The sequence below is a fragment of the Heterocephalus glaber genome, unplaced genomic scaffold (assembly GCF_053883595.1).
Source record: "Heterocephalus glaber isolate CG9 unplaced genomic scaffold, H.glaber_assembly_v1.0 deba00000943, whole genome shotgun sequence".
NCBI lineage: Eukaryota > Metazoa > Chordata > Mammalia > Rodentia > Bathyergidae > Heterocephalus > Heterocephalus glaber.
Genome location: NW_028258175.1, coordinates 10,883,633 through 10,904,846, shown reverse-complemented (window position 1 = coordinate 10,904,846; position 21,214 = coordinate 10,883,633). Strand labels below are relative to the sequence as shown.

Genomic DNA, 21,214 nt, shown 5'->3' with positions numbered 1-21,214 from the left:
CTTAGCTCAGGATGAATCCTCCTGACTTGAAGGACAGTTCCAGTCATGTGAGGCTCTGCTGGAATCTCGAATGACTATAGGTTTAGGTCAGTGGAGATTCTGGGTACAACTGGATGTCCCTATAAATCTCTCATCCTGGTGTCCTTAGTTTGAAGAGTAATAAGACAGGCTAGGTGAATTTAGGGTTAATAAAACTTGTTTTTCCAACTTTTAGACAGACACTCCCTAAATCAGCAGTCCTCAACGTTTTTGGCACAAGGGACCAGTTTCATGAAAGACAATTTTTCCATGGGTGAAACTACTCCATGATTCAAAAAGAGTGTGCAACCTAGATCCCTCACATGTGCAGTTCACAGGAGGGTTCTTGCTCCAATGAGAACCTAATGCTCAGCTCAGTAATGGCAAACCTATGGCACACGTGCTGCAGCGGCCATTCAGAGGCCTTCATCAGCACACGAGCCAAGCCATCCCAGCCAAGGTTTGAAAATTATCAGCATGCAGCAAAGATCACATTAATTGTGCAAAAGCATGCCAAATGCAAACTTTTACCTTTCAATAAGAAGCTGTTTGTTATTACACAAAGCTCTGTTATTGTGTTTTTCTTTCAAGACAAAAGATGTTAATATATGAGTTGTTTTTTTTTCTAAACTAGAACCTCAGTATTCAGGTTTAATTGCAGTGTTGGTACTTTGTGATAAATAAATGGGTTTTGGTTTGCAGTTGTTTGGCCACTTGGTCTCTAAAAGGTTCACCATCACCGTCTTTGCTGAGCTGACAGGAGCTCAGATGGTGATACAAGGGATGGGGAGCAGTTGGAAATACAGATGCAGCTTTGTGACCTAGTTTTCCTTTCTTTTTTGGTACCAGGAATCAAACTCAGGGCCTCGTGCTTGCCAGGCAGGCACTGAACCGCTGAGCTATATCCCCAGCCTGTGGCTGTTTCTATCAGGCCAAGGACCAATATCATCATGGCCTGGGGGTTGGGGACCCCTCCCCTATATGTCTAACATCCCTGCATTCAGAGGTGAGAAGGATATGACCCAGGGTTTCATAAAATCAAGGTTTTGTTCTATTGTTAGTTACCTATTGGGCATCTGCAGGCCCTTGTGAAGTCACAATTTTTAGCAAAACCACTTTTAAGTCCCTGATTACCTTAGGAGAAAACACGACCCCTGCTTTTGGTAAATAAGAGGTGAAGGGCCTAGGAGTTTGTCCTTGGTTCCTATGCTGGTCTGCGCACCATAACTTTATCATTTGATTTCTCTGATCACCTAAGTAACCTTCCACCCCAATTATTCTCTATTGCAGCACCTTGTTCTTTCTTTTCTTTTTTTGTACCAGGTATGGAACTCGGGACCTTGCGCTTGCGAAGCAGGCAGTGGCACCACTGAGCTAAATCCCCGGCCCCGCACCTTGTTTTTTCTTCAGAGCGTTTCCAAATGGCAAGTCTGGCTCTGGTCTTTCTCCTTCCTACCCCAAATTTAAGCTCCAGGGGGGCTGGGACCATCCTTCCTGTTCATCAGTGTAACTCTACCTCTATTAGAGAGGCACGTACTGTACAAGGAGCCCAGTAAATAACTGTTGATCAACCATATGTCAAGACTGCATATTTTTCCAAGCGAATGCCTTCCTAAATTAGGCTCCACCTTGGGGACTCGATGGCCAGGGTTCTCCTCGGGTCCAGGAAGGAGGTAGAGGACCTCAGCCTTGGTCCCGCCTCCGACGCTGACGCAGGCGCAGCAGGCGCGCGCTGTTCCCGGAAGTCGCCCCGGCGGTGTGTTCTACTGCTGCCTGCCTCTGCCACCTCCGTGGCCAGCCCGGTAGCTACGGAACTCTGCGGGTAGAACGGCTGAGGCGGGGCCGGGGTTCCGGCCACTCGGAAGAATGGAGATAATTAGGAACAGTGCGTGTCCGCGGCGCATCTCCCCGCTTCCCCTTGACCACACTCACCCAGCCTGCTAGGCCTGGTCCGCGGCCGCGAGTTCGGCAGGGCCTAGGGCCGAGCCAGCCCCTGTGCGCCTTGCACTCCTCCAGCCGGTGCACTCTGGGCCCTTGCTCTTCTGCGGAATGTGCACTCCACTCCCAAGGGCCTTAAAATCTTCCAGTCTGGGGACCCACGGGGCCTTGTTCCCCTCTGGCCTAGCCACCCGCTGGGGGTTTCACCACGCCTGGCCTGTGCACCGCGGGGGTCCTGAGGCTCTTCAGCCCTTGCACACTTCTGGGACGTGTCTCCGTTAGCCTGAGACCCCAGGCACCCCGCGACCCTCCTTCCCTCTCCCCTTAGGAGTCCGTGGACAGGAAGCCAGGTCTCGCTTTCTGAGCTGCTTCTCGGTTTCTCCGCAGATTTTAAGAGTAACCTTCATAAAGTGTACCAGGCCATAGAGGAGGCCGACTTCTTCGCCATCGATGGGGAGTTTTCAGGTATCCCGTGCAAGCTCCGGGCAGCACCTTGCAACTCATAGCTCAGTGTCCTTCAGCTGCCTCCTCCTTCCCACTTCCCAGTTCCCTAAGTTTTCGCCTGCTGGCTGCTCCTCACTCTTTGTAGCCTTGTGTTGTGGAAGTCTTAGTATTCACTCTTAAACGTTTTCAAAAAGCATGGAAGAGATGGCAGTGGTTTTGTGATTGATCAGGCTGTGAGGTTGGGGACAGAAATTACTGTTTTGGTGTCCCTTAAAGCAGTTTACATGTACATGGTAGAGAGCTTGAGGATTAGGGGCAGATTGTTTTGTATGTGTGTGTGACAAATTTGCATAACATAATTTATATTCCCAAACTGATATTGTACATTTTCACTTTCTCCTGCCTCTGGCAAACACTATTTGTCTCTGTGAATTTGGCTACTGTACATAGTGACTATGAATTTGACTACCTATACAGATCACAGAAGTGGAATCGAACGATATTTGTCCTTTTGTGACTGGTTAGGATCAGGATTTTGCATGTTAATGAGTATACTCGTTTAAACACTGTGAGGTGTTACCTACCTTGGGCAGGTGTATGTATTTGAGTAATCCCCCTCTCCCCAACTCCTAGGGCAGTGATAAGAACCTTTTAGACCTTTCAGTGATAACAGACAGCCCATTGCAGCTTGTCATAGGTTTGCCAGCACTCTCCTTTGGAACGTCAAGTCCAAGGCCTTGCCTGGGCTTTGTGCATACTAGGCAGGCACTCGACCACTGAGCTACACCCCCAGCTCCAAGTTAATGCTAACTTTGAGAAAAGCAGGGAGCACTTTTATTTGGTCTTACTTCATAAGAATTTGAAACTATACAGCTGTTGAGTGATTGACATTACACTAGCATTAAGTTAAAAACTTGTGTCTTAAATATCTAGGAATCAGTGATGGACCATCAGTCAGTGCCCTGACAAATGGTTTTGACACTCCAGAAGAGAGGTATCAGAAGCTTAAGAAGGCAAGTAGATGTGCTCGAAAGTCTTTTTTCTTCACATAGATCCTCCTTTTGTTAAATTACAGAGATAATTAAATTTGCATATTAAAAAAGTGTAGCAGTTTTCAGCCCCGACTCAAAATGATCTTTTACTGATGTTTAAAATAACAGCAAAAATAACTGTTTGCTGGAAAAACATTTTGGGGAATGATGATTATTTTCAGTGTTAATTTGATTTATAGGACAATAATGTGATTATTTTAGTAATTTGATAACTTAATAATTTGAAAGTTGGCTTATGTGATACTCTGGATGATGAAAAGTATGTAATTGGGAAAAATTAAGAAATGAATATAAATTAATAATGCCTCCAATTCATAATCTGTGTAATCTGTTTTAATTGGAAGTGTTCTGCCGAAGTCAAGTTGAGTGATGCAGAAAGGCCACCTAGTTGGGAACACTAGTGCTCGTGGTGAATTTGCAGCCATATTGTGACAGATGTTTTATTTCCCTTTTCCAGCATTCCATGGACTTTTTGCTGTTTCAGTTTGGCCTTTGCACTTTTAAGTATGACTACACAGATTCAAAGTAGGTTTTTTAAAATAAGAGGTGGAAATTCTTTTACCGTGGCATAATATAACTCCCTAAGTCTCCTTTTCTGTTGTCTTCTCAGGTATATCATGAAGTCATTTAACTTCTATGTTTTCCCGAAACCCTTCAATAGATCCTCACCTGATGTCAAATTTGTTTGTCAGGTTAGTAGCATATTTGGGTTTTTTCTTTTGTTGTTGATGAGGAAATGTGGAAATGTGGAATCAGAATTCTCTTTAAAATTTGGTTTTACTACTAACTTCGGGCCTTGACAAATTATTTCACCTCTGATGTCCAGTTTGAGGTGTGTAAGTAAATGACACCATTATCTTCCCCTTTATTTTAGAATGAGTTAAGAAGTAAAATACGAAGACAGGCAGATGGAAACCAGAATATGAACCTTATTATTAATAAAGCCAACTTTGCTGGACATGGTGGTACACACGTGTAATCCCAGCATTTGGGAGGCTCAGGCAGGAGGATCACTACAACCTCGAGGCCAGCCTGGACTACAGAGTACAGAGCGAGATCCTGTCTCAAATAATCAAAAAAAAGCTGAATTTGAGAATATGGCTTGTAATGTGACTCCATTTGAGATTTTTGAGGTCTTGCCTCTGAATTCAAATTATGCATCAGAATTTGCGGGCTTCTCCCTCTCTGTTTCTCTAAGAGTAGAGCATTATTTTCTGAAATGCGGAATACATTTGTAGCCTATGAAAAAAAGAGAGCCCAGAAGGGGCCAAACTGCTTAACACCTAGGTCCTTTTCTAAGCTCCCTAGTTAGGAGGTTGTAAAAGGAAACTGTATTGATTTTCTTCTGAGGAGAGGACTTTGTGGGTCAAGGTAAGGATGCAGGGGAGTTTGGTCCTTGAAATACTCAGGGGCTGTGGTGTAGCTGGCTGGAGAGACACTTGGTAAACAGCAGTTTCCCCATCCTGCCTTCTTGATTATCTTTTGTCATGGATAAGGAGAATGTGACTTTATGAGCGCATGTATATGTTATTAAAGAAAGTGCTAATCTTCCCTCCCTGACACCTTGCATCCTAGCATCTCTCCCAGTAGCAACATTAGTTCAGTTGAGTCTCACCATCTTTCCCTTCCTTGTCATAGAAGTGGGTATGCAGTTGTGAAGGTCCAGAGGGTAGGCTTCTCAGTACATTCTTTCTGAAATAAGAGAAGGTATACACCAGTGGAATCAAGAGTTAATTATATACCTGATGGCAAAAGAGAAAAAATCAGGGTAATTTTGAACTTGTAGTTAGTTTTCTTAAGGGCTGGGGATTTAGCTCAGTGGCACCATGCCTGCCTCGCAAGCACAAAGTCCTGAGTTCAAATCCCCAGTACTGGGGGAGAAAAAAAGATGAAGAGTTAATTTTCTTAAATTATCAAGCAAACCATAGTTGGTATTTCCTTTTCCTTGCATCCTGTTTACAGTTGTTTATAATCACTTTGATATAGGTTACTTAAACAGCATTTATAGATTTTCATCCAGAGAAAATAGGCTATGTTTGGAAATTCATGTAGATTTGGTTTTTCAGCTGTGCCAGGAACAGAGAATTACTTCAAGTGGATTCCAAATGGCTTTGGCCAGGGGCTAATTAAACAGAAGCAGAGAGTAGCAGTAACACACTTTAGGGATGCTGCTTTGTTCTAAAAAACAGCATATTTAACAATGTCTTCATACTTTATAGTATGAATATGTATTTGTTTAAGCAGCTTTTATTTGGAATTTAGAGGCTTGCCACTGGTTATAAATAGTACTATAATCAACATCTATGTGCAGTCTATCTTTTTGTATATGTAGGAAATTTTCTGTAGGATGGAAGAGGAATTGTGGAGTCCTAGGACATACACATTTAAACTTTTGATAGATGCCTCAATCCTCCAGAATAGCTATGCTCATCTTTTGAATCTTGAAAAAGGTACATTTAAGAGACTTAAAAGGGGATAGTAAATCACAAATAGATTTTGCTGGTTCAGTGGATTGCTTTTAATTGTGGTAAAATATAACGTATCATTCTGGTCATTTTCAGTTGTTTATTTCAGTGGTATTAAGCACATTCAGACTTTTTTATAGGAAAATATTTATTGGTACATTTTAGGCATATGTAGCAATAACAGTCATAACATGGGGAATTTCCACCTGTACATGGTACCTCCCACCTCTTTTTTCCCATCCTCCCCTCCCCACAAGCCCCCTCCCCTCCCTATGTACAAAAACTTTGTTTCCATTTTCTCCTTCTATTTTCACTTTTTTTTTTTCTTTCTTTCTTTCTTTTTTTTTTGGTACCAGGAATCAAACTCAGGACCTTGCACCTGCGAGGCAGGCATGGTGTCACTGAGTTAAATCCCTGACCCCTCATTTTTTTTTTCTTGTCCCTTCCTTTCTTTCTGTCTCCCTTCTCGCTTGTTCCCCTCCCCATTTGAACATTTTCTTCCCATTTCCCAGTATCTGTCATACATTTCAGTCCATATTTCTACTTTCAGTTTCTCACACCAGAGAAACAAAGCAGAATTTAAACATGTATGTCCAATTTATCTTACTTAAGAGTATCTTCTCAAGGTCCGACCATTTTGCTATTAATGTCTGAAACTCATTCTTCTTTATGGCACAGTGGTACTCCATTGTATAAAAAAACCACATCTTCTTTATTGTTGGTTGATGGGCATTTGGGCTGTTTTCAAAATTTAGCTATTACATACTGTGCCACTATGAACATGGGTGTGCATATATCTCTGTGGTATGATCCTATTAATTCTTTCAGGAAGATACCAAGAAGTGGAATAGCTGGGTCAAATGAAACCCCTAGTATTAGTCTTTTGAGAAATTTCCACACTGATTTCCACAGTGGTTGCACCAGTCTACACTCCCACCAACAGTGGAGAAGGATTCCCTTTTCCCCACCAGCCTTGTCAGCATTTGTTGTTGGTTGATTTCTTTTTTTTCTTTTTTTTTTGGCCCCGGGGCTCAAACTCAGGTCCTTGGGCTTTTGGGGCAGCTGGCGGAACAACTGAGCTAAATCCCCAGCCCTACTGGTTGATTTCTTGATAACATCCATTCTTTCTGGAGTGAGATGAAGTCTCAGCATTGTTTTAATTTGCCTCTCTTGAATGACCAGTGCTGCTGAACATTTTTTCGTATATTTATTTGCCGTTTCTACTTCTTCATCTGAAAAGTGTCTATTCATTTCAGATGCCCATTTTTGAATTGGGTCTTTAAATTTGGGGGTTTTGATTTTTCCTAGTTCTTTATATATTCTAGATAGTAGTCCTTTGTCTGATGAATAGCTGGTAAAGAATTTTTTCCCACCCTGTGGTTTTTTTTTTTTTTTTTCTCTGTGGTTTATCTATTCACTTTGTTGGTGGTTTTTCTTGCTGTGCAAAAGCTTTTTAATAAGATGAGGTTCCAGTTGTTGATTCCTTGTAGTATTTCCCTTGTGGTCTGGGTTTTTTTCATGAAGTCTTTGCCTACTCCTATATCCTCAAGCATTCTGCCTGTTCTCTATTCCAACAGATTTATTGTTTCTGTTTTAATATTTAGATCTTTAATCCTTAGTGCATGGTGAAAGATATGGGTCTAATTTTAATCTTTGGCATGTGGAAAGCCAGTTTTTCCAGCACTGTTTATTAAAGAGGCTGTCAGGGATTTAGCTCAGTGGCACCGCACCTGCCTGGCAAGCACAAGGTCCTGAGTTCGATTCCCAGTACCAAAAAAAAAAAAAAAAGGCTATTTTTCTTCCAGTGAAGGTATTCGGCTCCTTTGTCAAAGATAAGGTGGCTGAGTGTGTCTGGAGTTGTTTCTGCATCTTCTAATCTGTTCCATTGATTCTTAGGTCTGTTCTTTTGTCAGTACCATGCTATTTTTATCACAGTAGCTTTGTAGTATAATTTCAGGTCAGGGATTGAGATACCCATCTTGCCTTTGATGCCCAGAATTGCCTTTGCTAATCTAGGCCTCTTCTGGTTCCAGATGAGTTTTAGGATTTTTTTTCTAATTCTGTGAAATATGCTGTTGGAATTTTGATAGGGATTGCATTAAATCTGTATAACAGTTTTGGAAGTATGGTCATTTTCACTATATTAGTTTTTCCTCTCCAAGAACAAGGGATATCTTCCCATTTTCTGATAGCTTGTTCAATCTCCTTTTTCAGAGTATTGTAGTTTTCAATGTAGAAGTCTTTCACTTCCTTCGTTAGATTGATTCCTAGGTATTTCATTTTTTTGGATGCTATTGTGAAAGATATTCTTTAATTTCTCTCTCAGTGAGTTTGTTATCTATGCATAGGGAGGCTGTTGATTTTTAAGTGTTGACTTTGAGTAGCTACGCTACTGCATTTGGTTATCAAGTCTAGAAGTCTGGTGGAGTTTTGGGGTCTTCTATGTAGAGGATCATGCAAAGACTTATTTTGATTAAAAAATAGACACCTTCAAAAAAAGAATTGATGAACTTGGATCCTGGATTTAATGGGATAAAGAGGATGTTTTGGAATATAGTTCAAGAAAGACAAAAATGCCTTTCTGTAATTTATCTTTCAGTGCCTCTATTTCTGATAAGGTGTTTAGGTGGGTCTAATTATAAGAATACTCAGGCATGCCAGGCAAAAAAGAGGTTAGTAAGCCACGTCCAAGGATCTTGGGTCTCAATAAGACAAGATTAAAAAAACAAAGTGGGGATGGAGAGAAGGATTGATTGTTGTAAACTGTGGAAAACCTGGACATGATGGAAGATGATTTGCATGTATCCGAGTTTGTGTATCTATAATAAGATTTTTCATACCCACCATATTTTATTTTAATTAATTTTTGCAGTCCGGGGGATTGAACCCAGTGCCTCGCACATGCTAGACAAACATCTACTACTGAGCCCTTTCACCATGTTTTAAGAGGATTTGTGTTGGCTAATATTCATGTATTTACGTTTTCATACAAGGTTTAAGAAATAAGTAAATGAAAAACTGAACCAAAAGAAAAATATGGCTACTATGGTATGATCAGAGCGCAGAATTTGTGCAGAGAGGTTCAGCTGTTCACAGCTAAGAGGGAACATATCCTCACTTCAGTGGCCCAAAAGATCAAAACAACCCAGGGCTCAGGAGCAGTGCAACTTTCCCCAGGAGAGAGCCCTCAGAACATTTACCCTGGAATTATCCTAAGGAAACTGTTAATGTGGGAAACCTTGTCACGTCTCTAACGTGAACATGTGTGTGATGAGTCCTTTGGGACCGTTTATTACAGTGTCCTTCCATCCAGACTAAGGACCTAATGTCTAAGTCCAAGTCAGTAAAGGTGGTTCTGTGAGGGACAAGATTAAAACGATTCAGTTTTGCAGACTGCTAATGTCCTGATTTTAGCCAAAAATAAAATATATGTGGCTACAGTAGTCTCTTTGATCAGTTGGAGTAAGAACTTCATGTTGTTGTATACTTGTGTACCATGTACAATATTATTTACTTAATATTTTTATTTACATATACTTACATATTTCAGCTTATCCTAGATTTAAAATGTTTGCTTAGTAAAGCTTTTTGCTGTGAACCATTTCTCTTGATCATGAACATTAAGAACATTCAGAGCTGATTGTGGTAGCACACACCTACAATCCCAGCATTCTAGGAGGCTGAGGCAGGAGGATCATAAATTTGAGCTCACAACCTGGGCAATTCAATGACTTAGCAAGACCTTGTCCCCAAATTAAAAAAAAAAAAAAAAAAGGTGAAGGTGCTAGGGATGTAGCTCAGCGAGAAAGCCCTGAATTCAGTCCCCATTACTCTCAAAACAGACAAAAAGCCAACATCCAGTTAGGATTTGGGGTTTTCAATATCTGATTTGATGTTAGATATTCATTCTTATAAACTCTGAGCTACTTGATACTTGTACCTGCAGTGAGTTTGTATAAGTGAATTTTATTTCTGGTTATAGTCTCTTGCTCAGCATAGCCACCAGGAGGTCAGCAGCTTTTTGCCAAATGGGAGAATATCTGTTCACTCAGTGGACTTTTCAAAACATTGTAAAACAAAATGATGGTTTATAAGCCCAGCTATTTTAAGTAAACAGTTGTATCATTTGGCAACGTGGTTAGAAATCTCTTGTCTTCTGAATGTGCTTCCTTGCCTGGTTGTCTTTGGGTTTGCTTGCCCGAGTTACTTCTCTACCTCTGTTCATGTACCTGTCACTAACATCCCTGAAATGTATGTTCTCTTGTTTTAGAGCTCCAGTATCGACTTCCTAGCAAGCCAGGGATTTGATTTCAATAAAGTTTTTTGCAAAGGTAAGATTATCCCTTATCTTTAGAGTTTATAAACCTTCAAAAGTAAATCTAGATTTGGTTGAAAATTACTATTTTGTACCTGCTATGTGAGACAGAATTTTAGAGTCCTAGCACACCATTTGAATTTTTTGAAATGCTTTTATCATGAGTTGTTTTTTTTTTTTTTTTTGGTACCGGGGATAGAACTCTGATCCTCCCGCTTGCAAGGCAGGCGGCGGAACCACTTGAGCTAAATCCCCGGCCCCTATCATGAGTTTTTGCATTTTTATTTAAAAATTATTTTTCTTTCTTTCTCTCTCTCCCCCTCCCTCTCCCCTTTCCCTTCCCTCCCTCCCTCCCTGTCTCTCTCCCTCCTTCCTTCCTTCCTTCCTTCTTTCTTTGTTTATTTATTTATTGTTTCAGTGCTGGGGATCCAACTCAGGCAGGCACAGCGCCCCTGAGCTAAATCCCCGGCTCTTTTGTCATGAGTTTTTTTGGGGTTGGTGGGTAATCAGGGACTGAACTCAGGACCTTGCATTTGGGCATTTGGGAGGCAGGCGTGGTATCACTGAGCTAAATCCCTGGCCCTTGTCATGACTTTTTAACCAAGACAACCATGAACTGAGCAGGAGAATGGCTACTACTTCATTGAGTGCTAATGAGGCCTTTCAAAGTCCTGATTTTATTGACCATAGTTTATTCTACTGCTAGTATGACTGAGGCACCTAGCTGAGCACAGGGGGAATGCTTCCTTGTTTTCTTCCAATGGTATAGTACTTTAAAAGTTAGACTGATTCCTGTAATACTGTCATAGGTATCTCTCCCTTTCATCCCTTATTTTATTAGTGCATATTGGTTATACAGGTAAATAGGTTTCATTTTGCCAGATTGGTACGTGCACGTAATGTACTTTAATCACCCTTCCTCCTGCCCTCGCCCTCAGTGCCTTGCCCTAACCCCTGATTTCACATTTGGGGCATTTCAGTCTGCATTATATATTTTGATCGTATTTATCCCCGTTACCTCCTCTTACCACCCCCTGCCCTTTTGAGACAAGCTGTATTTGCCCAGGCTGGTCTGGAGCTGCTGTTCTCTGTCAGACCTGCCTCAGTCTCCCAAGTAGCTGGGACTACAGGTCCACACTACCATGTCCAGTGAAAACCCCCTTTTCGATTGGTGTTTGTTTTGTAGTTGGTGACAGCTTCATTTCTCTGCGTGGAAAGAAATTTTACGTAGTGTGAATGATCGTGATGGCCACTCTGCTAGTGTCCTGGACTGAATGATTTTCATAAATTGTATCTTTTCCCATGACAAATGTGGAATTGAGTGAAGTAGAGAAAGAGATTTACTGCAACAAAGGTACTAGAATTTTCTCAAAAAAACTACACAGACTTCAAATGAATCCTCTTCACCTGATCTTTAGAACATATGCCCTGTTGATTTTTTTCCCCTGTTGATTTTTAATTGCATCATGCTGCTTCTTAATGTTCACTGATGATTTTGATCACTGGAAGTACTAAAAATATTGGGGGAGGGAGGAGCAAAACTGCTTCACATAGTGAATGAACCAGCCAGGGAACACAGTTTAGGTGTTCCAAAGTAATTTTTAAAAAATATGTTTACACTTGATTCTGAAAGACATTATAAAGCAGAAGTTCAAGTTTTTAGAGAACTGTACTGAAATAATGCAAACATCTCTTCTCTCTCTTTCCCTGGTAGTGGGAACAAATTCAGGAGCTCTCTACCACTGAGCTACATCCCCCGTCTTTTCTGTTTTTTTGAGGCAGGTTCACTAAGTTCCAAGGCTGGTCTGGAACTTGTGATCCTCTTGTTTCAGTACTCCTTGTAACGGAGATTATGAGATTAAAGGCATGTACCACTACACCCAACTTCTTTTTCAAATATTTTTTTTCTTTTGTGCTGAAGATGGAACCCATGTACTTGCATCTGCTAGGCAAGCGCTGCACCACTGAGCCACACTCCCAGCCCAAACATCTTTGGAAAGAATTACTTTAGTCAGTATTCAGATGATTGTACGGTTTCCAGCCTGTTGGTTTTATTTTTTATAAAAGAAGAGAAACAGCCACGTTAGAGTATCCCTTGTTCCCTCTTTTGTAGTTAGACCTTGGGATAGTTTGGTTGCAACAGAATCAGAAGCCAAGGGGCCGTGCATTATCACCAGGACCTATCCCCATGCTGTCGTTGGTATTCTCTAAATCCCACTTGGACCCTTGCTTCCTCTTCATCACATTTTGCCATTCCGGCTAGTAAACCTCATCCTCTGGTAGTCTTCTGAGTTTCTCTGACTTCTTGATCAGGAAGGGAACCTGCTAACTCTTCTTACTGTTCCTTCTGCATCCTTCTCCATGGCAGGCGGTTTTACTTCTCATCCTTTCTGTCTCTGGCCAGGCCATGCAAGATATTCTTGTTTCTCTGTGCCACTGTCAGGGCACCTGGATTTTCCCTTCTACAGGAGCCACCATTCTTCCCTGGGCTGTGTCACCAGCTCTGCCACTCTGTCCTCGCTGACTTCTAGGCACCACATACAGTAACAGTGGCTCTGGTTTAGTGCTCCTCTCTTCACTTCTTCTCTTCTGGCTCTGGGTGACCCCAGCATCCATAAGGATGACCAACAAATGCCCCCTCCTGTGTTTCTTGAGCAAGGGGTCAGCAGTCTTTATTCCTGTTTCCTTTGGGTCCTTCCATCCTTGCAGCGTGGTGGGCGGGGATCATCAGCAGCTGTGTGTCTCTTGTTGACCATGTCTGGTGTCCCTCCTTCCCAGAGCACCACTTCTCATCCTCCTCCACAGACTCCAGCTTCAGTGCAGCACTCTGCCAAGCTCCTTTGTTTTCTCACTGTACCATGCCCTCTTCTACCTTGATTTGCCTCCCTTGCCGCAAAATACCATTCCCTTGCTTCTTTCTTCTTCCATTGTACTTCAAAGTCCTAGCCTTGTTTGAATCTGACCAAACACCTTTTGTGTTTCTAAACATCTGAATATTGCTGAAAATATGACATGCCTAGGCCAGTCTGTCACTCTGTATTCATGGGCACAAGCTGCAAATAAGGACTCAGCTTTGCTCAAAAATCGTACTTTCCTGACCTACAGTTCCCTTTCTAACTCTTTTTTTTCCCCTTAAATTCTTTTATTGGTCCATTTTAGGTATACAGTATGTTTACATTTATCATTGGGTGCTTGTATCTGTACATAATGTATCTTGGTTCTTATTTTTTTCCCCATTACCTGTGCGCCCTTCACCCCTTCCACCCTTCCCTATTTACATAGACTTCCTTTCCCTTTTTTTCCTTTTCTCATAATTTTTCCTTTCCCTTCTTTCCTTTCCCCTTCCCCTCCCACCATCCCTACCCCTTTGGACCTTTTCTCCCTATTTTAAATTATCAGTTATTCGTTTTAATCATTTTCATTCTTATTTACACTTTCTGTTTCTCACACTAGAGAAACTATTTGATATTTACATGTGTGTCCTATTTATTTCACTTAAGAGTATGGCCTCAGTGGGCCGGGGATTTAGCTCAGTGGTTCCGCTACCTGCCTCACAAGCGCAAGGTCCTGAGTTCGATCTCATGTACAAAAAAAAAAGAGTATGGCCTCAATATGCATCCATTTAGCTATAAATGACTCTAGTTTCTCATTCTTTATGGCTGAGTAGTACTCCTTTTTATAAAAAAAAACACATCTTCTTTATCCAGTCCCCAGTTGATGGGGAACTGGGCTGTTAGCAAGCTTTAGCTATTACAAACTGTGCCGCTGTAAACATGGGTGCACATATATCACTGTGGTATGATTCTTTTAATTCTTTTGTGAAGATAGCCAGCTGGGGAATAGCTGGGTCAAATGGGACCTCTAGTCCTAGTTCTTTGAGGTATCTCCATACTGATTTCCACAGTGCTTGCACCAGTCTACACTCCCACCAGCAGTGGAGCAGGGTTGCTCTTTCCCGACATCCCCGCCAGCATTTGTTATTGGTTGATTCCTTGATAGCAGCCATTCTTTCTGGTTTAAGGTGGAATCTCAGTGTTTTCATCTGCATCTCTCAAATGACCAGTGATGTTGAACATTTTTTTCATATATTTATTTGCTGCTTTACTTCTTTTACTCCTTTTACTTCTTTGAGAAATGTCTGTTCATTTCAGATGCCCATTTTTGAATTGGGTCTTTGAATTTGGGAGGTCCGATTTTTTCAGTTCTTTATATATTCTAGATAGTAGTCCTTTGTCTGAGGTACAGCTGCTAAAAATTTTTCCCACATTGTAGGTTGTCTCTTAGCTCTGTTGGTGGTTTCTCTTGCAGTGCAGAAGCTTTTTAATAAGATGAGATCTCAGTTGTTGATTCTTTGTGCTAGATCCTGTGCTACTGAGGTTTTGTTCATAAAGTCTTTTCCTATGCCAATGTCTTCAAGAGTTCTACCTAACTTATCTTCCAGCAAGTTTAGTGTTTTTGTTTTAATATTTAGATCTTTAATCCACTTCAATCTTAGTTTAGTGCATGGTGATAGGTATGGGTCTAGTTTTAATCTTTGGCAGGTTGAAATCCAGTTTTTCCAACATCATTTATTAAATAGGCTATCTTTCCTCCAATGAGGGTGGTTGGCTCCTTTGTCAAAGATGAGGTGGCTGAGTATGTTTGGAATTGTTTCTGCATCTTCTAATCTATTTCACTGATCCTCGAGTATGTTTCTTTGCTAGTACCATGCTGTTTTTATCACAGTAGCTTTGTAGTATAGTTTCAAGTTGGGGATTGTGATACCCTCAGCCATGTCTCTGTTGCCTAGAATTGCTTTTGGTGTTCTAGGTTTCTTCTGCTTCCAAATGAATTTTTGGATTGTTTTCTCTAGTTCTGTGAAGTATATTGTTGTAATTTCAATCGGCATTGCATTAAATCTATATAGTAGTTTTGGAAGTATGGCCATTTTCACTATATTGGTTCTTCCTACCCAGGAGCGAGGGATGTCTTCCCATTTCCTTATATCCTCCTCGATCTCTTTTTTCAGAGTGCTATAGTTTTCAGTGTAGAGGTCTTTTGCTTCCTTTGTTAGGTTGATTCCTAGATATTTCATTGTTTTGGATGCTATTGTAAAAGGAATTGTTTCTGTAATTTCTCTCTCAGTGAATCTGTTATTTGTGTATAAGAAAGCTATTGTTTTTTGAGTGTTGACCTTGTATCCATCTACTCTATGAATCTGTCAATTAAGTGTAGAAGTCTTCTGGCGGAGTTTTTTAGGTCTTTATGTAAAGTATATCATCAGCAAATAATGACAGTTTAACTTCTTCCCTTCCTATCTTTGTTCCTTTTATTTCTTTCTCTTTTCTAATTTCTGTGGCTAATGTTTCCAGAACTATATTGAACAGGAGTGCTGATAGTGGGCATCCTTGTCTTGTTCCTGATTTTAGTGTGAAAGTTTTCAGTTTTTGACCATTTAATATGATGTTGGCTGTTGGCTTTTCATAGATAGCCTTAATCAGGTTGAAATAAAGACCTTCTATTCCAATATTCTGTAGGGTTTTTATCATGAATGGTGTTGGATTTTGTTGAATGCTTTTTTTGCATCTATTGAGATGATCATATGGTTTTTGTCCTTGGTTCTCTTAATATAGTGTATTACATTTATTGATTTATGAAAGTTGCACCATCCCTGCATCCCTGGGATAAATCCGACTTGGTCAGGGTGTATGATCTTCTTGATGACCCTCTGTATTCTGTTTGCCAGTATCTTGTTGAGGATTTTTGCATCTATGTTCATTAGGGAGATTGGTCTGTAGTTCTCTTTTTGGGTTGGGTCTTTCCCTGGTTTTGGCTGTCCTTTTTTTTTTTTGGTACCGGGGATCGAACTTGGGACCTTGTTCTTGCGAGGCAGGCAGTGGAACCACTGAGTTAAATCCCTGGCCCTTTCCCTGGTTTTGGAGTCAAAGTAACACTTGCTTCCAGGAATGAATTTGGAAGCTTTGCTTCCCTTTCAATTTTCCTTGATGAGTTTAAAGAGTAATGGCGATAGTTCTTCTTTAAATGTCTTGTAGAATTCAGCAGTGAAGGCATCAGGACCTTGACTTTTCTGTGTTGGTAAATTTTTTATTACATTTTCAATGTCACTCATTGTAATTGGCGTGTTTAGAATTTCTGTATCTTCTTCATTTAACTTTGGCAATTTGTATGTATCTAGGAATCTGTCCATTTCTTCTGTGTTTTCTGTTTTATTAGAGTACAGGTTCTTGAAGTAGGTATTGATGATCCTCTGGATTTCTGCTGGGTCTGTTGTGACTTCCCCTTTTTCGTTCTTAGTTGCATGGATTTGAGCCATTTCTTTCCTTTTTTTGGTAAGGTTAGCTAAAGGTTTATCAATTTTATTTATTCTTTCAAAAAACCAACTCTGATTCATTGATTTTTTTGTATCACTCTCTTAGTCTCCATTGGATCGATTTCTGTTCTGATCTTTGTAACTTCCTCTCTTGTACAAGCTTTGTGTTTGCTATGCTCTGCTTTTTCTAGGAGCTTGAGGTTCTGGATTAGGCTATTTATTTGACTTCTCTCTGTTTTCCTAATATGGGCATTCACTGCTATGAATTTCTTATGTAAAACTGCTTTCATTGTGTCCCATAGAGTCCTGTATGTTGTACTGGCATTATTTACTTGTAGAAACTGTCTAATTTCTTCTTTAATTTCCTCTGTCACGCATTGGTTGTTCAGGAGGGTGTTATTCAGTTTCCATGTGTTTGTGGAGGTCTTGTGGTTTCTTATGTTATTGGTCTCCAATTTTATTGCACTATGGTCTGATAATATACAGGGGGTAACTTCAGTTCTTTTACATTTACTTAGACATATCCTATGAGCTAGCATGTGGTCTATTTTGGAGAATGACCTGTGTGCAGCTGAAAAGAATGTGTATTCTGATTTTGTGGGGTGAAACACTCTGTAAACATCTATTAAGTCCATTTGTTCAATAGCTTGGTTCAGTTCTAGAATTTCGTTGTTAATATTTTGTCTAGATGATCTGTCTATTTGTGATAGTGGGGTATTGAGGTCCCCACTACAATTATATTAGTGCTTGTTTGGTTTTTCATGTCCATTAATATTTGTTTTGTATAGTTGGGGGCACTCGTATTTGTGCATATATGTTTATGCTTGTCATCTCTTTCTCTTGGATTGTTCCCTCCACAAGGATGTAGTGACCATCTTTGTCTTTCTTAATTAGTTTTGGTTTGAAATCTACTTTGGCTGCAAATAAGCTTGCTACCCGCGCTTTTTTCTGAGTTCCTGTGGCTTGGAGACTGTTTTCCACCCTTTTACTTTCAGACTATGAATTTCTTTTTGAGTTAGGTGTGTTTCTTGTATACAGCATGTTGTTGGATTTTGCTTCTTAATCCATTCTGCCAGTCTATTTCTTTTGATTGGTGAATTGAGGCCATTAACATTGATGGTTATAATTGATAGATATTGACTCATCCTTGTCATGATGTTTTACTTTTGTTGACTCTTCTATTTCTTATTTTTTCCCCTTTCCCTTTAGTGTCTTACCTTGCCTGGTGGCTTCCCTCTGTTGGGCCCAATGAAGTTGTGACCTTCATTGTTTTTTTCTAGCATATTCTTTAGAATTGCTTAGAGTGCTGGTTTAGTGTTCATGAAATTTCTCAGGTGTTCTTTGTTGTGGAAGTATCTTAATTTCCCCATCGATTTTGAAAGATAATTTTTCAGGATACAACAATCTAGGTTGGAAGTTATTGTATTTTAGAGCTTGAAATACTTCACTCCAGGCTCTCCTTGACTTGAGGGTTTGTGTTGAGAAGTCTGCTGTGTTTCTGATGGGCTTTCCTTTGTAGGTGATTTGTTTCTTTTCTCTAACTGCTTGTAGGATTTTGTTCTTCTGTTGAGCTTCTGGGATCTTGACTACTATATGTCTAGGTGTAGATTTTTTTTGATCATGGCTAGTTGGAGTTCTATATGCCTCACTTATCTGTATGTCAAATTCTCTACCTCTGTCTGGGAAGTTTTCAACTATTACTTCTGTGAGCAGTTTTTTAATGTCAATTGTACTTTCTCCTGGGTTTTCGTGGACTCCTATCTGTCTTAACATTATTCTTCTTTGCATCATCTAGCAGCTGATGGATTGATTTCTCGTGATCCCTTACTGTTTTTAAGAAATCTGTTTTCTTTTCTTTTCTTTTTTTTTTTAATTCTGAGGACTGTACTTTAATGTCTTCTAGCCTTCAGTGGTAATACCAAACATCAGATGTATCAGATAGGTGTCCTTTGTAAATGACCTATATAGTCTCTTCAGAAGACTTTTATTTTTTTTCCCCATTAAGTTTATTGGTACATTTTCGGTATAAAATAGTTACATTCATCATTGGGATCTTGTACCATTACATGAGTTTCTTGGTTCTTATTTTTTTCCCCTTCCCTTGCCCTCCCTTCACCCCCTCCACCCTTCCCTGTTTGCAAAGACTTTGTTTCCATTTTTTTCCTTTTCTCATGCTTTTTCTTTTCCCTTTTTTCCTTTTCCCTACCCCTCCCACTTCCCCTGCTCCTTTGGACCTTTTCTTCCTGTTACACAATATCAATTATACATTTTTAAAATTACAATATCAAGATCTAGGAGACATTACCACAGATTTTACAGAATTTAAAAGGATATAGAAAGCATATTTCAAAAATTTGTTTTGAAATAAATTTGACAACTTCTAAGAAGTACCTTGGAAGACAAATTAATGAAACTAACTCTGGAGGAAATATAAAATTTGAATAGCACCTATTAAAGAAAGTATATTCCTAGCTTGAAAACCTACCTATATGACAACAGCAGGCTCATAAACATTTTAACTGATAAATTATATCAAACAATTAAATCAGAAAAAAGAAGGAACATTTCTCCCCTCATTTTAGGAACTCATCATTGTGCTAATCCTAAAACTGGATAAAGATAATAGAAGAAGAAAGTATGAACATAGATAGAAATTTGTTTAACAAAACAAACTATTAGAAGTCAGATCTGGCAGTATGTAGAAAGTGGTTTTGTTATAGGGATGGCAGTGTTGGTTCAGCATGGGAAGATCCACCCCCAAAAGTCATCATTTTAACAGAAGAAAGGAAAGAGCCATATGATCCTGTCACTAATTGGAGAAAAAGTATTGGACTAAATTCTGCAGCTGTTCATGGTAAAAGCTATCAGGAGACTAGAAGTAGAACAGAAACTTCTCAACAGATTAAAGACATGTACTCCATACTTCCAGCGAGAACGCCTTATATGAACGGAGAAGATACAACGCTTTCTGCTTAAGGTGGGGAACAAGGCCAGATATGCTTACTCTTTATCTGTCCATTAAACTTTGAAACCTAGGCCCCACCAAAATAGTCTGGCAGTAAAATGACACAATTAGGATAGGATTGGCAAGGTAGAAGCAAAATCTTTATATGTAGATAAAATGATCATCTACAGAGCAAATACTAAGAAATCTCTAGGAGCCCCTAGAATTTGTATTTGAATTTAGCAGGATTAGAAAACACAAGGTATATATAAAAATTCAGGTCTGGGTATACTTGCTATAAATGAAGAATTGGATATTGAAATTTAAAAGTTATGTAGGAGTAGAAAGGACCTGGAAAAGTAAAAAGAAAAAAAATAACAGTGTTGGAAGACATTTATTACCTAATTTTAAGAGTTCTTCTAAAGCTACAGTAATCAAGGCAGTGTTGGTGTAAGGAAAGACATATAGATCAATGGAATAAAACAGAATCTAAAAATAGAACCACACATATATGGTCCACTGATTTTTGAAAGCTTATTTAACATTAACATTTTATAAAACATAAACTCAAGAGCAGAGGAAAAGATAATGTTTTCAACAAATGGTACTAGAACACCTGGTATCCGTATGTAAAAAATTAACCTTAACCCTTTATTTCTATACGTGAAAATAACTTGAAGGGATCTCTGAACCTAAATATGAAAGTCTAAAAGTATAAAACTTTAAGAAGAAATTATAAGTGCAAATGTTTATGAATTTAGGGTAGGCAAGAACTACCTAGTATACAAAAGACATGATGTATAAAAGAAAAAAAATTGATAAATGAGATTCCATCAAAATTTAGAACTTTAAATGACATCATTAAAATGAAAAGTAGTCCTTAAACAGACCATACTTACAATGCATATAACCTATGACTAGAATATATAAAGAACTCTTACAGCTCATTAATAGACAACCCAATTAAAAAATAGACATAAGATGATAAGTAGCCAGTACAGCACAAGGAAATGTGTGCAACTCTAAAATCAGAAAAATACTAATCAGTACAATAACAAGATTGAATTATACACTCATTAGGGAGATGAAGTTAAAAGTTTTAAAAGCCTTGTCATGACTTTTTCTTTTTGTTGGATTCTCCCCCTTTGCGTTTAATTTGTCACGCCCAATGGATTCATTCTGCTGTGTTTCCTGGGGTTGTGATCCTCATTGTCTTTTCCTAGGGTATTGTTTAAAATTTTTTGTAGTGCCAGTTTGATATTCATGAAGTTCCTGAGGTGCTCTTTATCATGAAAGTATCTTATTTCTCCATCCATTTTGAAAGATAGTTTTGCAGGGTACATCAATCTGGGTTGGAGGCTGTTTTCCTTTAGGGCTTGAAATACATCCCTCCAGGCTCTTCTTGCCTTGAGGGTTTGCATTGAGAAGTCTGCTGTGATTCTGATGGGCTTTCCTTTGTACGTGATTTGTTTCTTTTCTCTCACTGCTTGTAGAATTTTGTTCTTCTGTTGGATTTCTGGAATCCTAACTATTATATGCCTTATGTGTAGATTTTTTTTTGATCAAGGCTAACTGGAGTCCTACATGTCTCACTTTGTCTGTATGTCAAGTTCTTTTCCCCTCCTTGGGAAGTTTTCAGCCATCACTTCTGTAAACAGTTTTTTTATGTCATCTGCACTCTCTCCTGTTTCTTCATTGACTCCAATCAGTCTTATGTTATTCTTCTTT

At 39.5% G+C, this 21,214-nt stretch overlaps 1 protein-coding gene across 13 annotated transcripts in view; it reads left to right on the top strand.

Moving 5' to 3' along the window:
* Positions 1 to 1,729: 1,729 nt before the first annotated feature.
* Parn (poly(A)-specific ribonuclease) overlaps positions 1,730 to 21,214 on the top strand; it is a 169,154-nt gene continuing 149,669 nt past the window's right edge. For 4 of the 13 annotated variants that reach the window (XR_015450480.1, XM_087209150.1, XM_087209149.1 and 1 more), the window contains exons 1-6: positions 1,732 to 1,903; positions 2,344 to 2,421; positions 3,334 to 3,413; positions 3,910 to 3,977; positions 4,063 to 4,144; positions 10,188 to 10,248. Coding sequence is in view for 11 of the 13 variants with exons in the window: in XM_087209150.1 (XP_087065276.1) it covers positions 1,885 to 1,903; positions 2,344 to 2,421; positions 3,334 to 3,413; positions 3,910 to 3,977; positions 4,063 to 4,144; positions 10,188 to 10,248 (388 nt within the window). In the remaining 2 variants the exon portion in view is untranslated. Of the gene's footprint in view, positions 1,904 to 2,284; positions 2,422 to 3,333; positions 3,414 to 3,909; positions 3,978 to 4,062; positions 4,145 to 10,187; positions 10,249 to 11,418; positions 11,587 to 21,214 lie in introns of those variants that run through there. The other 9 variants (XM_021237245.2, XM_087209156.1, XR_015450481.1 and 6 more) reach the window with 7 other exon arrangements.